The sequence below is a fragment of the Meleagris gallopavo genome, chromosome 3, assembly GCF_905368555.1.
Source record: "Meleagris gallopavo chromosome 3, MGAL_WU_HG_1.1, whole genome shotgun sequence".
Classification (NCBI taxonomy): domain Eukaryota; kingdom Metazoa; phylum Chordata; class Aves; order Galliformes; family Phasianidae; genus Meleagris; species Meleagris gallopavo.
Window position 1 is genome coordinate 82,880,591 of NC_139406.1, and position 15,684 is coordinate 82,896,274.

Consider the following 15,684-nt stretch of genomic DNA (forward strand, 5'->3'; position numbering starts at 1 on the left):
CATGTTTTTCTCTTTTTCCAGAGCAGAGTGGTATTACTTCTCACTATTTAATCACTGACAATCTCAGGCAGTTAGATCTACAACAGTAACACAGCTACTGGATACTTGTGAAGTCTCTGTGCTGCAAAAGAAGAGTAGAAAGTAAAATAAATGTCACTTTTTTTTTGCCCCCTTCTTCTCCAACAGATCTATGGAGAAAAACTTGAAGAGTTCCTCCTCTTTGGGACATTTTTTGAAGCCACAATGATTGATAGGAAGATTGGAGACAAGCCAGTAACCTTTGAGGTTTCTGTTGGTAAGTGTGTTAAGCTTTTCTCTAAAGAAGAGAGGATTTCTCACCTGCATGTGGACACAATGTGCTACAGAGTGCTGTGTCTCAAGCATCACCTTCAGAACAAGGCTTACAAGTTGGAATTAAACCCTGATCGTCAGGGCAGCACATGGGTAGCACCATGCTCATCCAAGACTTAGAGTCCTACTGCACAGTAGAACCCTGACACTTGCCATCTTTGTGCCCCTGTACCTTGGTGTCCTCAGCGGTAAGGATAATTGTGCAGGGAGAGATTGCTCTCACAAATAGAGCAATCAATGAGTGATATTGATTCATGCTGAAACTTAGCAGGAAGCAGTGCTAGGAATAACAAGAAACTCATTTTGTATAATTGGTTGAGAAATGATACTGATTTTTGTATTCTTGTTGGAATTACTACCAAAGATGAATCTGGCTCTCATCTCAGGACATGAACATCTGCCAGATATGTATGCAGTTGAAATTTGGATCCAAATTTGGCAAATGGTCTTTAGTTACATGAAGGGCTGAATCTAGAATCCAGACGGGGATGCTGTGTGGGGTAGCTCAGCACATCCCTCTCCTTCAGTGAATCTGTTCTGCCTGTCTTTAAGTTGTAATTACCACTTTCATGGATACACATCTTTCCCAGTGCTGATAACTGCCTTTTAAGGAAAAATCGTATCAGAGAAGATGGTTGTGTTACTGGCAGAGTGTCAAGCATGAGGCTGTGGCCTCAAGGTGTTGTTCTTACTAAAGGTCCCTTTGCAACCTTACTTAACAAAAATTGCTTGGCTGAAAATGAGCTATAACGCTTCTGGGATCAGGCTTTGTAATTATCATCCACATGTTGCAAAAGAGACACACAGTTACTATTTAAGACAAATATACTCAGGGTCCTGGGTCTAGAAATATTAGCGACAGTATTGATTTTGCTTCTGAATTTCTTTAGTAAAAGAATTCCAAAAGAAAATTGTTGTCCTCCTGTGGTGTTCCTGTGGGTTAGCAGGCAGAGGATCTCTCAGTGATGGATATCAGTATTCTAGATGACTATTGGGTAGGGTTGGTAATGGAAACATGGTTCTGGAATCTGAACAGACATTGGGATGAATATAATCAGTCAGGACCTTTCTATGCTTTGGTATGTCAGGAGCAGATAATGATAAAAGTGGAGGGACAAAGAAGTTTCACTAGTATGAATATTCTTCCTCTTTTTTAAGCCTCATTCAGGTTTATCATCTCCTTGCTAGTCATCTCCTCACCTGTAATCCTGTGTCTCTAGGTAACTTTGGTAAAGTTACTGATGGAGTGTCAGCAGGAGCTGGAGGGAAAAAGAAGGCACGTGATGAAGAAATGGAAGAAAGCCTACTACATGATAAGGACGATGAAATGTGTCATAAGCTTGGAGTACCCCTGGCATCCACCACACACCCTGAGAGGCCACTAATCACAGGTGGGAACAGGTGAGGATCTGTGTTTTAACGCCTCATCATACACAAATTTTGTTCCTCTTTTATAATCCTGTGGGACTAATTAATAAATTCTAACAGCATTAAAATGATTCTGTGGAATTAAGGCTTTCAAAGAGGATCTTTGTGCATCTTTGATTGTATCTTCCATGATAATAAATTTGCCAGGCTTCACTGCAGTGAATGGTCTATATCCAATTTTTCAATATTTTCTGATCTTGGCTTCATGGGTTCTTGAACTTCTGATTTTTAAAAGAGCTGTTATGCCAATTATACTTCAGAAAGCTATAAGAAAGAGTGCATCTCCTTCAATGCTGTCTCTGGTTTAGGATCGATATCCTGATCACAAGAAGCATGTACCATGTTGCCATCTCCAGGAGTAGAAGAACACATCGAAAATATTGACATGTGATCAAGACAGAAATAGTTTCCCAAAATACTTTTAAGAGCTAATAGTGATAAATGTAGATTTAAATAGCAGGTAGTAACAAAAGAAGAATGGAATAGTCCTCTTAAAAACTAAAAAAAGAAAAAAAAGAAGGATAGAGCAATGGGTAAATATATGCAGAAGAATTCTTCTTGTTTATGAACAGAAGTGAAAATGTTTAATTCATTTCAAGGATGCCAATAAAAAGTAATCTTTTCTTTGTTACTTTGGTAGGTAAAACAATCCATGAGACTGGTGTATGCCAGGACTAGATGGTATCTCAATCTGTAGACGGCCAGGCACTGACAAGTTTGCAGATAGAAGGACCAAGTGGGAAATTTGAACCTGGATCTGTTTGGTTTCTGGGCTTCCCTAGAGTTGAGAAGTGCTTTAATCCTTTCTTTTGATTGGCAGTTCAGACAAATTAAATAAGATGTGGAACAAAACAAATAAGAAAATATAGGAAAATATCACAGCAGAATTTTTGTTTCATTGTAGCTAATGAATAAATTCAAAGTGAAAACAATTTTTTTTTTATATAAAGATAGTTGCTTCTCCTTATTAAAAAGATTGCAGATTTTTCTAAATGCTAGGTTATTTATCCTCCATGAGAGACTTCGAGACTTTTAGTTTTCCCTTAACAAGAATTTAAAGAATTGTTGAAAAAGAATGAATAATTCTTCAAATATTCTATTTTCTTTATTAAGGCAATATTAACCAAGTTTCTCTCATTAAAGTTCTCTGTTTCTCAAATTTGTATAAAATACTGCACTGCTGCACTTTTTTTCCCCTTCTGTGCTATCTAAAGTAATTTGGCCAGCCAAACAGGTAGTAAGTACTGACTTTATGGCAGTCACCTTTTGCTGGAATATTACTGGTCTCATCATTGAATGTTTTTAGCATTAATCAGTATTTAATGGGATATCCAATATTTTAAATAAATTCTGTGTCTTAGAATCATAAATGAACAGCGAAAAAACAATAGCAAATGTGTGCTTTGGAGAACAAACTACTCACTAAGCATGAATAAGACTTCTAATGTAGACATCACAAAATTGCCAGGAATTTTATACACTTATACCAAAATGTATGAGATGGGTACATTGAAAAATCAGTTCCCTTAAATTCTCATAGAACAGATAATAGACAAGGAAACTCTAATTTCCATATGAGTGACTTCATGGACATATAATTTTCTTAATAAATTCCATGAAAGGACTCATGAGCTCTGAGAATTTCTGGTCAAGAAGTTCTGACATTGAGAGATAGTTGAATCGTTCCTCCCTCTTATGAAACCACCAAATTCATTACTGCTTGAGACCTACGTAGCTCTACTACATACCAACTTTGATGTGTAATGCTCAACATGCTTTAGGTTACTGACGAGAAAGTAAGTTGAAAATTTTGTTTCTATTCAATATCCCATAGGACAGTAAAATTGTAGAGGTGATCTTCATATTTTTTGAGCAAAAAGCTCATAGATAAAACTGCTGGGGTTATGTAGAATTTAGAGTTTATGGATAGGGTTATCAGAAGTGACAGGTGATTTGGTTTTTGTGGTTTGGTTTAATGCTTAAACTCATGGGCACAGTTCTTTCTGAAATGGCCCAGGGTATCTGAGGCATCCACAGAAGTAAATGTGGGAGACCTAGACGATTCTGGGCCCACAGGAGCATGCCCAAGTTTGAGCAACTGAGAGTCTGGGGCTCTGGATTTCAAGCACAGGTGGTCAGAATTTTCTAAAAATTTGGTTGTGCCCAGACGGATGGAAGAAGTCAAGTCTTTTCTTCCTACCAAGTACAATCTCCTTTCTTGGGTATGACAGCCTCTCCCAAAGGAGAGGAAATGGAAAATGCAACTATTTATTTTCTGCCAGTTGTTGAACACTGTGAAGAGCATAGGGCTCTGGAGCTTTTATTCTTTATTATCTGGAGAATTAAATTCGGTGGAGAAATTCTTCAGGGTCACAAGATGAGTACACACCAGAAAATAACTCTTTGTTACAGCTTTTTCTAATGCAGAGCATGTATTGGTGGCACTGAATTCAAGCCAGTCCAAAAAGAACATAAATCATTTTAGAGTTTTATTTCCATTAAGAAGCTCTTTGCTGTCCTATTGTTAATTGCTAAAGTGGTGAGGCCTCTGGTGTTATGTCCAGTATGGCTAAACGTGACGTTTCATAGCACTGTAACATTATATAAAGTGAGGACAATGTGCTCATCAGGTACGTAGCTTTGGCACTGTGGCTACCACAACTCTAATCAAAACATCAGGCTCTGTGCAGGGCATGTGTTAGTTTGCAGAGACCCTATTTGTGCTGGTAACTTGCTCATCTTTTAGTACAAGATACTCTTTTAAGTAAGCACCAAAAGAATGTAGCTCTACAAAAAAAGCCAACACCACAACTTGGCCCTAAGATTGAAAGTGGGAAGAGAGCTCTATCACTGAGTTGTTATGAGCTAGGTATCGCCTTTACTAAGAATTTGCCAAGATATGTCAATATTCAATAGCTATTCATTCTGAAGAATGTCCCATGAAATGAAAATGGCATTGAGCCCCTGCCATGCCTTTCCTGCCAAGCGGTGCACAGTTTTTATTTTTGCCCTTGGTTTTGCTATACGTTTCACCCACAAATGTAGCAATGAAGCTGCGGTTTTCCACCATTACCCAAGTTTTTCAGACTTCTGCATGCCTCTTTGCCTGACTTTTCTCTCACTCTGGAAAGTACTGAAATTAGAGCCATTAACTTCAAGTTTTTCTTTTCAGGGATCTCATAAGTAGCATGTGATCTTGTGAGTAAGTGGTACTTCTGTTTGTTCTTCCTATGTATTTACTGCATAGCTCATGAGAGGAAACCACATAGCTTTTCATTCCAACGCCTCGCCCTGAACTCCTTTCTTACCTTTATTGTTCTGCCCTGTACTTTACTTCTACAGGAACTATCAGTACTTGCCGTATGATGAGAGGAAGCCCTGCATCTGTGTCAGGAGTTACTGGGGTGACCAGACCTTTCGTCTGTACTCTTCTAACACTCTTGAAAATATGGCAGATCACCTGGTAAGTGGCAACCAAATTCGCAGGCTTAGGTGTTCAGCAGAGCATGACAGTGAGATGTTACTTCCCCCAGAACAGGCCTCCGCAATTTACCCCAGCTGTGTTTCTTGCCATTCAGCCATTTATCTTAGCCAGTGAGGACTGACTGCAATTCTCAGTGGCAGTAGATGTCAGGGTAGACCTTCTGTGCCCACTAAAGTTTGAGAAGTTAACTCCAGTATCTTGCTAAATTTAAGCAGCAAGGCTGCAAACATAGCAAAGGAGAACTATAGATTTTCCTCCTAAATAGTGGATAGTTTCCCACCAACCAATCTTCATCAAAGAGTGGAAACAGATCAGCTTCCAGCAGTAGAAGCATGTTGTAGAGGCTGGGGAAAGGTCAAAGCAAGCCATGCTGTGCACCAAGCTTGTTGTACATCAAAGGTCCTGTTTTGTCATGTTACAAGCTCACCTCCCTCATTCTTGCTAGTGGTACAGTGAATAATGATGTCACAAGAACAGCAGAATGACAAAGAACCCTATTTTTCATAACAACATTTTCATGCGTTTTTCTTAGGAGGAATCATTACTGCAGGTAAAGGATTTGATCAAGATTTCAGAGATTGAAGCTGAGGAGAAAATGAGGATGACCTTAAGTGACTTCATCAATCGGAGCAGGTAAGTACGTTTACTAAAGGAATATTGAAAATTGGCCTAATATGTTGGCCACAAATTCAATACTAGACAAGGAGACTGATGATGATAATAATAGCAAAAATAGTACAATAAACTTGCTAGATGTATATATTTGTTTGGCAAAGGGCTTCCCAAACTGTAGTTTCTATTTACACAAAGAAAATATTTTATTGCTACAAAGAAAATATTCAGTATTTACAGGAGACTTCTCCAGTCATATACATATTATTTTGGCCTTCTGGACATGATAAAACATGTGGGAATAAACAAAACTTAATACAGTGTGTGATAGATTTTCTGCAAAAATGTGCAAAGTTAAGATAAAAACAGAGGATTTCACATGTTGGGATAAACCCTCTGGTGGGGTCTGTGTCAGACGGTATGATTTGACTCAAAATAGATATAAACCTTAACTTATTAATTCTGTGAGGTCTGGTGAAGAGCCTGGAGACTCTATTATTTGAATCCTGTAGGCACTTGCTATTTATTTTAGACAGAATTTCAGTGTCTCTGTCTTCTGAATCATGTACTGCAGCAGCATTTCATTAAAATCTACACTAGCAACTCATGTAAAAAAAAACAAAACAACCCAACTCAAACCAAAGAAACACACATTTAAAACAACTGTTATTGTTGTGTCCTAGGGCCTTCGTGAGTGTTGTTGAAAAGAAGCCCAAAGGGTCGAACTACACTACTTTGGACAAAAAAAGACTCATGCTGTTCAGGCAAGAGCTGGTACGAGTGTTTCTACTACAAGCACTGATGCAATGATGTTAACTGGAAGCTCATGGGTTGTATGAATATTAATTTCTATTTGATTTCAACCACACAGGAATGCTTTATAATTAACATGAACATATAGTCTTAGAACATTTTATTTAATAAAGCTTGTTCCCACTGTGCTTTGTTGTAAGACAGCCTGAAATAATTCAGAGCAATGAACTGACTGTTCTTTACTCTTTAAAATGAGGTGAGGCTGAGTTCAGTAGAATAATACTCATCAACATTGCTGTTGGATTTTTAATTATTGTGGTGTGGCTGAGCTTCAACACTAGTAGAGCCTGGCATTTGTTATACCTGGACATCTATAAACAGACATCAGCTTCAGTGTGTTCTTGTGTGTTCTTTGGTCTGTTCTACATTTGTTTTTTCAGTCATTTCTACATTTAAAATTTTCCTTTACATTTACCCTCCCTTGGGTGCTAGAGGGACATCAGCATAAGTGAACATCTGGATTAGGCTAAGCAGAGCACAAGAATCACCTATGTGTTTTTCAAGATTGTATCTATTGCCTATGAAGACATACTTAGAGCCATCTTTTGTCAAAGTACGTAGATAAAATAAGCTCTATCTTTGTGTCTATCTTTTCTTTTTAAGTTGCATCTAACACTGTTTTTGTCTTCTGTGTCCTGTTCAAAATACTTTATGAATAAAAATACATGTTGTCATTCCTGATTGCAGGAAGCAATGTCCAGTGATGCCAAAGGAATTGTTCAGCAACAGAAAAAGATGTCATTGGATGAAATGATACGTGCAACTCAGATCTTCATAGATAAAATTCGATTCTTGGTTGATGAGGTAATCCATACAGAAACTGAGATAAATTTAAAATTTAATTTTCATAATCCAATGCTAATAATAAATATTCATCTGATCAAAGAGTCCTCCTTTGGATGATTGACCTTAATTCCGTTTTGCAATTCATGGAGCCGTTAATAAGCTGGAGTAGGAAACATTGAGTTAAGGTATTGAGAAGATTTAGTACACAGATTTGGTTGTAAAAAATGGCCATCCGATTTGTGCCCTTTCCTGGTGGAGACAGCCTGCTTTCTGATCGAAGTTCATGTCTCCACTTGTATGGCATAGTGATTTGGACTCAGTGGACTCTATATTATACTTGACTGTGCAGATAATGTTTAGACATACTAATAAGTCTTAGAATAACAGAAGGACAGCTGTATTTGGTCAGACCAAATCCAGCCAGTCGAGCATTCTCTTTCTGCATGCTTTCAATGCTAGTAAGCCAAACAGGACTATGGATATTCCAGAGCTCATGGAATCATAGAATCATGGAATTTCTCAGGTTTTAGATTTTAAAGATCATCAAGTTCAACCGCAACCTAACCATACTACCATAACAGGGCTTGTGTTTGGCCTTGGGCCTCTTTTTTTGTCTTGTAAGATGAAGTTGATGACATTTCCATGGGAGGCACTTTCAGCTTAAACAGTTTATGGGTTAGTGGCTTCCTGCAGTTTTAGTTTCCTCTGGAATGATCTGCAGAGTGGTGCTCCTTAAACACCCTGCAAAGCTCTCTACTTTTAGGTCTGCTTATGAGTGAAAATACAGCTTGCAAAGCACAAAGTGACAGCCTCGTTTATTCAGGGTATACACAAGAGAGGTGGAGGATCTGCACTTGGTAGAGTATTTTGACAAAAAATAACGGTGATGGCTCACAGAAAGAAGTCCATTTTAGTTCACTATTCCATGTTGTGTAACAGCCACAGAATACAGTGCCTGATGTGTTCATCTGGATGCTCAGCAACAACAAGAGAGTCGCATATGCAAGAATCCCTGCAAAATCCATACTTTATTCCCCGGAAAAAGATCAGAGAGGCAAGGACTGTGGGAAGATTAAAACCCATTTCCTGAAAGTAAGTCTGAGGTATTCTTTGATTATAGCTAATGGTTGAGGATACTTTGGTATTCAGGTTTCACCCAGGGATTGTATTTACTTGTTTATCTTTGTAATATACTAAAAATGTATACATGCTTATATATGTTGTCCGTTAATATTTACGTATGTTTATGCTTGTCCTTCTTTAAGCACTGCATTATTTCCAAGCTTTTGGTGTCAGAGTAATTCACTCTTACTACTTGTCAGACAACTTTATAGCACTGTTTATCTGTAGCTATATGCATAAATAGACACCTCTTGGCTGGCAAAGACATCAGAATGCAGCACATGGAAGTTAGGAAGAGAGTGGTGAGAGCTCAGCAGGCATGCAACTTAGTAGCAAAGGAACTAGGTATTCTGAGCTAAAAGAGCAGTTGCTATTTGGAATATGACTTTGTGCAATATATATATATGAATATATATAATTATTCTGGAATTACTCATCTTGAAAGGAAATCTGAGTGGATATTATACATCTACAAAAGCTATGTGCCTAATAATGTCCAACAGTGGAATATTATGCAGTGTAATTGTTAGTATGGCCAGAAGGAGAAATCTGAACACACAAGGCAATAGGAATGCAGTAAAAATTTTGCGTGTGTGTGTTTTCTTTTTTTTTTTCTCCACCTGGAGCAGCTGGGATCACACCTATAAAGCATAGCTAAAGAGCAGCTGGATAGAAATATCTAAGCTCTTGATAGTTGTCACAGGAATTTGTTAAACAATACTATTTGCCTACATATACAAGCAAACAAAAAATGAAGTGCTATAATTCATCCTGCAGCTCCTACAATATCAAAAACAACCTTAGGAACAGATAATAATAAACACTGAGCAGAGCTAGATGTAGTGAGTAAGGTAAGGAAATGCTCATTTCTTGTCAAGACTAGTAATGTTTTATGCTGGAATATGCTTTCTGATCTGCCCACTGAGATAATATTTTTAGGAGGACATGGAAGTATCTACTGGAGGCCAGCAAAACTACATGTAATGTGAAGTGGGCTGAAATTTGGGAAAAGTAGGTTATCAGCTAGCACTAGTGTGCTTACAGCTATTCTGCACAAACGCGATAGTAACTGGTATGTCTTTTACAAAGTTTCAACCAACTACTTCTTTCTTCTCTAAGAATAACAGAAATTACTTCTGCTAAATGGGTCTTAGGACCATTCACAGTGAAGAAATGCCATTTTTTTAATTTTTAATTTTAATTTTTATTTTTAAGCTACCTGGCAAGCGCCCATTGGGCTGGACAGTGCAGGCAAAGGTGGACATCTATCTGTGGCTTGGACCTGTCAGCTACACCCACCACATCATGGATAATTTACCTGTAGGGTATGAGACTGAAATACCATCCAGTGCCAGCTCAGGGCACAGCATGGTGCCCTCCCCTGCCTGCCTGCGGTATAAAAGTGAGACACTTTTTATTCTCCCTAATAGTAATGAAAGAAGTCTTGTAAAGAAGCAGGTGGTCCCCAAAAGCTCTAATTCAGAGGGCTGGAAGATGACTGTTTAAAGCAACTGCTTTGAGTTAATCACAGCTCAACAACTTTTGGTTAAAAAAAAAACTTGTTTCATTGCTGCCTCCTTGGTTCTACCACTTCCAATTTGCAAGTGTCAGGGAAAGAAAGGACCTATTTCCTTACACTTTCTATTCCCTGTACTATCAGTCTGTCTCCTTGCAATGAGGAAGCATCCCTTAGTTAATAGAATCACAGAATCATAAAAGTTGAAAAAGATCTTTAAGATCATCTAGTCCATCCCTACCATGCCTACTGAACCATGTCCCTCAGTGCCACATCTACACATTTCCCGAACACCTCCAGGGATGGTGACTCCACCACCTTCCTGGGAAGCCTATTCCAATGTCTCACTACTTTTTCTGAGAATAAATTTTTCCAAATATCCAGCCTGAACCTTCCCTGGGACAACTTGAACCATTACCTCTCATCCAACCACTGTTATGTGGGAGAAAGAACAGATCCCCACCTCGCTACAACCTCCTTTCAGGGAATTGTAGACAAGGATCCATTTCAGAAAGATATGCCTTTTCCCACCCTCTTCTACATGGACAGCATTTTTGAGGGTGCTGGGTGAAATAGTTGCATGGCAAGTGGTGAATCTTCCCCTCTTTCCTATGTGCTGCCTCATTTCCATGATGCTGATGTTGCTGTTTTCTTTGCAATGATGCAGCTGTGCACCTCTTCCAGCTGAGAGCCCACATGTATCAGGCAAGGGGGCTCATTGCAGCTGACAGCACCGGACTTTCTGATCCTTTTGCGAAAGTTACTTTCACATCACACTGCCAGACCACAAAGGTGAGTTGCAAAGTCCTCTGTAGCAATTGAAAACTCTTTAGTCGGATGGTTGGAGCTTTAGCTGGATGGTTATTTTTTGTTCAGTGAAACCACAAAAAGGAAAAATCTTGATTTTGCAAAGAGACGCCTAGCAAGAAAAGTTAGATGTCTGCCATTAAAAGACAGCTTCTAAGAGTTCACTTTAAGCAAAGCAAAAGCATAGGTGTACTCACGGCTCAAACATGAGGTGCAGTAATACTTGTTTATTTTAGCTCCTTCAGATGTCAGATTGTCTGGAGCTACTGGGCCTTTGCAGCAAGCAAACATCTTTTTCTGTATATTTTCATTTTGAGCCTTTGTCATTGCTTGATATGAATATGAAAAATTATCTTTCCTTATAGACTTAGTGTAATAATTGATCAAAGAGTGAAGAAGACCTTTGTATGACATCTGTAGCCATGTGTGGCTTAAATGCTGCAAAGATGTGCCTATAGGAAGTGATCCCACTTATTCCTCAGGCATTTTGGGATGCAAGTGGTTGCCTATGGACATCTGAAGAAGCATCTAAAGAGAAGTGGGAACTTCTTCACAGCTTCAGCTAGAAGAGTTGAGGTACAACCTTGAAAATGATCAAGGTCCTAGAACGTAAGGAATGACTTTCAGAAGTCCTAAGCCCTCTACAACTGTCTTAAAGTGGGGCCTGGAATTCTGAAACCTGTGACACAACCAGAATTTACCTCAGCAAATGGTATCTCTGGGATAGAAGTGTTTAAAATGTTCTCGTTTGAATTCTTTCCGCAAAAAAGTCCTCAGAAGACTGACTAGAAGTAATTAGCAGGTGCCATAAATACATCTACTGAATGCAAGAGTGCAGGCTGATCACCAAAAGGCGAGCAGAGTAGCATAAGTATAAAAGGGCATCTGTTTTCTCTGTGGCCTTTTGAGTTTGCTGACCCTGTGCTAGATGGGAAGACCTTGACTTAGAAGATAACCAATGCTCATTTCCTGAACCACAATGACTGACCTTCTAAAGTTCTCTGACACCTTCTCTTAGGAAGAAAGTGCTGTAGCACATGCTTAAGGGAGAGGCAAGCAAAAAGCTTTCTGTGCTTTAAGCGCCTGCTTGTGCTCCTCTTGCCTCAAGGATATGAATTGATTTTTTCCTGTAATGTGATTCTAACTTCTAATAGAAGCCTATGAGTGAAGTCAGTGAGGTTAGTGTTTATATGCAACGAGTTCAGGAAATTAGAAGTTGGCCAAGGGAAGCAGTAGTTTATAGGCACAGAATCGTTATTTATTCACTGCTTGAATAAAATACTGTAGCCAATAAATTAACTTGCATGTATTTAGAAGACTTTCAGCCAAGGGTCAATAAAATGAAGTCAAGAGCCTCATTTCTATCTGAAAGAGCGATAGCAGGATATGAATAATTCTGTGGTTGGCGTATTTTTTCCTCTTTAAATATTGTCTTTGTTAAATACATTTCCCTCCAAGCCAGTTAAAACATTTCAAGTGATGAAATGCTACAAGTATCCCTGTAAATCAAATTACTACAAATTAAAAATTATTATTACGTGTGATTAAAGTGTTAGATGTTATTACATTGAAGCAAAGCAAGGTTGAAAAAGGTGTGCCCTGCAGAAGTGAAAGCTGTTCTCAGTTTTGATGTAACGTATAGGTTACTGAACAGTTCTTCTTTTTCATTAGATCATTTCTCAGACATTGTCCCCTACTTGGAACCAGATGCTGCTCTTCAATGGCATTGTGCTTCATGGAGATGGGGAGGAAATCGCTCAGTTCCCTCCAGAGATCGTCATTGAGCTGTATGATGACGATGCAGTGGTAAACTTGAACTTCTTCTTAGGAAGAAACCGAGACTGTTCCATCTTTCTGTCAGTGTAAAGGCAAAGCTGTGCCACTGTAAAGACATTAAAAGGCAAATTGTCAAGTAACGTGGTTAACCTTGCTGAATAGAGCTCAGTGCTACAATAGTTTGCAGTTTAACATGTGAAAACAGCCCTGAGACTCAACTTTATGCCCTTGCAAAGCTATGACTTTGTTTTTCCCAACTGAAGACTGCTTCCAAAAACTGGCTTAGAGTAATAAGAAGAATCTTCTTACCTACTGTCCTTGCACACTTCTGTAAATATTGTAACTGTGTCTGTGGAAATGTGAGTTTATCTCTGGCCATGCAACTCTGGCATAGTCTCACTGGCTAAATGTAGCTGAGAAACCTTGGATGCCTTGAAGAGCTATTGACTACTCATACATAGCTGCCTTGAATTTTCATTGCTATTTACTTCAAGATAAGAACTTTTTTTTTACAAACTTAGTGTCTATATCATCTTCATTTCATGTGCCTTTGACACCTGTGTTTCCTTTTTCTAGGGTAAAGCAGAATATATTGGGTCTACGGTGGCTGCGCCAGTGGTGAGACTTGCTGACCACAAGTATGAGCCACCTAAGCTCTCTTACCACCCAGTGTACTGTGGGAATCTTTCTGGAGGAGACATTCTTGCTGCATTTGAGCTCTTAGAGGTAAACTAGACTTCCTGGACCATTGGATTTTACACCATGGGAATTAGGGGAAACAGCAGCTGGAGTAGTCCATATGCAGTCTTTATCACTCCCTCTGTCATGCTGGGAAAGAGGGGACATTGCCCATGTACACACAGTGGCCATCTCCTCAAGTGCTCTGTGCCTCTCAGTTGCCCTGCCCTAAATTGGACTCTAGCTTGAGAAACAAATATTAAACTATCATCACCATTGCAATGACCGGCTCTTTGGAGAAAGGTGTGGAAACTGACTTAACAGCTTGAAAATACTCTCAGTATTGTTCTCACACTTAGAAAAAGAGAGCAGTGAATAACAATAATTGGATAAGGGAAACTGAGTTTCCTGATTCCCGTACATAGTAGGAGAAATGTTAGGCTGTTTTCCCAATAAGTCGGAATAACTCCGGGGCTGGCCCAGCAAATGCACAAGTGTGGTGTAACATGCTTGGGATTTCAGACTCCAGGGTATTTGCAGAGCCACTGATTACATCAAACTTCTCTCTGCTATGAACCTATGACAGTTTAATCTCAAATTGGAAATGAGAAAGATGTGAAGCTCTGTGATACTTTAACAGATATTCCCAGGATAAAACAGGCTTTTAAGCATGATGGGCTAATTATGTTCTTCATGAAAGCCTGTGATATGATACCACTGGGACCATATCCTCATTATGATAGGTACCTAGAGGTAGTCTAGTACCCTAGCAATAATTTTCCCTCTTTTTTATTGAAATCCATTTATTTGTGAACACAGAGAGTACTGTATTTTGTTTTGCTATCTTTTGGGACATGAAAAGCAGTACTGCACAGGGGATATATCCAAATATACCTCTAGGACATCTCCAGAGAGCAGAGAAGAATCATAAGCAAAGACCCTGTAGTCCTCATATTATTCTTTACTGTGACAGCTTTCTCAAGCATCTCAGATGGCAGGTATCAGCAATATGAACATTAAAGAAATTTTTAGGAAACGGAACGTATATACATCTGCCAGGTTTCAAAGCACTTCCAGAGCTGTTGTGCCAGTGGCTTCTTCCTGTATCTGATCACACTCTGTCTGAGCATGGAAATGAATATCTCTAGTCACCAACTCATTTTCTTCATCCAAGCCCAGAATCCTTCTAATGACATATCACACTCCATAACTGATCTCTGGTTGATTCAGTTGAAAGAGTGGAGCATGAAAAGTGAACACTCAGAATGAAAATTGTTATGCTAGAAGGCTAACTTGGTTCTTGTGATGTAACATCTTGTCATTAAAAAAAAAAAAAAAAAAATTAGCCATAAAGCAAAGTTCTCTCTGAGAACTTGCTGAATTCTCCTGAAATTAATGGATTTTCACTATACAGAATACAGAATAACACAGAAGTGCTCTGAACTCTACTATAGGTTGTTAGATCTGGAAAAACTTCAGTACCTTGCAATACAGTGGAGAGTTGTTCATTTAACTCCAATATTTAAACAGAACCAAAGAAGATCCAAGGAGTCTTGGTTTGATGTTGGTCTTATTTCATCAAATGTCACGGTGTAGGCAGGCTTTGCAGTCCTCAAATGCATGGGATGGTTTAATGAATTTAATAAAACTCTTTATGAGGAAATTCTGCTCTTTAAAAGTGAGATCTCTGATGTAGTGCGTGATCCAGTAGTTGGTAACACTGTCCGCAGCAAAGGGTTTGGAACTTAATGATTTTTGAGATCCCTTCCAACCCAAGCCATTCTCTGATTCTCTGATTTTCTGATGTCTCTAGTCTTACAGTCCTAAGCTGTATCTTTGGAAGTTAGTCCTTTCTCATAGCTACACAAATAGCTAAGCATTTTTTAGTTTAATGAAAATGATAATAAATTGAGCAATTTAGAAATTACATTTTCATTAGACACTGTATATACATGAGCTTTTCTTGATCACTTGTCATCAGTACACAAGTCAAATAGCACAGTGAAAGAGAGTACTCTGAGAGACGAATTATATTTGGGGGCATAGTATCTGATGTATGTTCTAGTTCGTGTGGTCTTTGCCTCTCTTATCTGTTTACTATATGTTTTTCATAGTACTATATGGATCAATAACCTATTGTCAAGCAGTTTTTGGAGTGTTAGGTGTCAATTTATTGAGAATGAAAAATTGGAGCAACTATAATTAAAGCCAAACAGCTGTCTTTCTAGCCAGGCAGGTATTGTTCACAAAGTTGTGTGTTTCTGTTTGGCTTTTTAAACATCAGCACAGAGGCAACTGATACAAACCAGAT

At 38.7% G+C, this 15,684-nt stretch overlaps 1 protein-coding gene across 4 annotated transcripts in view; it reads left to right on the plus strand.

Moving 5' to 3' along the window:
• The window catches only part of FER1L6 (fer-1 like family member 6), an 84,614-nt gene that overhangs the window by 39,246 nt on the left and 29,684 nt on the right, over positions 1–15,684 (plus strand). For all 4 annotated transcript variants that reach the window (XR_014882687.1, XM_085221650.1, XM_003205270.5 and 1 more), the window contains 11 exons: positions 187–295; positions 1,572–1,752; positions 5,122–5,242; positions 5,796–5,896; positions 6,559–6,649; positions 7,376–7,492; positions 8,414–8,566; positions 9,812–9,998; positions 10,780–10,904; positions 12,591–12,725; positions 13,272–13,421. Coding sequence is in view for 3 of the 4 variants with exons in the window: in XM_085221650.1 (XP_085077776.1) it covers positions 187–295; positions 1,572–1,752; positions 5,122–5,242; positions 5,796–5,896; positions 6,559–6,649; positions 7,376–7,492; positions 8,414–8,566; positions 9,812–9,998; positions 10,780–10,904; positions 12,591–12,725; positions 13,272–13,421 (1,470 nt within the window). In the remaining variant the exon portion in view is untranslated. The remainder of the gene's footprint in view (positions 1–186; positions 296–1,571; positions 1,753–5,121; positions 5,243–5,795; positions 5,897–6,558; positions 6,650–7,375; positions 7,493–8,413; positions 8,567–9,811; positions 9,999–10,779; positions 10,905–12,590; positions 12,726–13,271; positions 13,422–15,684) is intronic.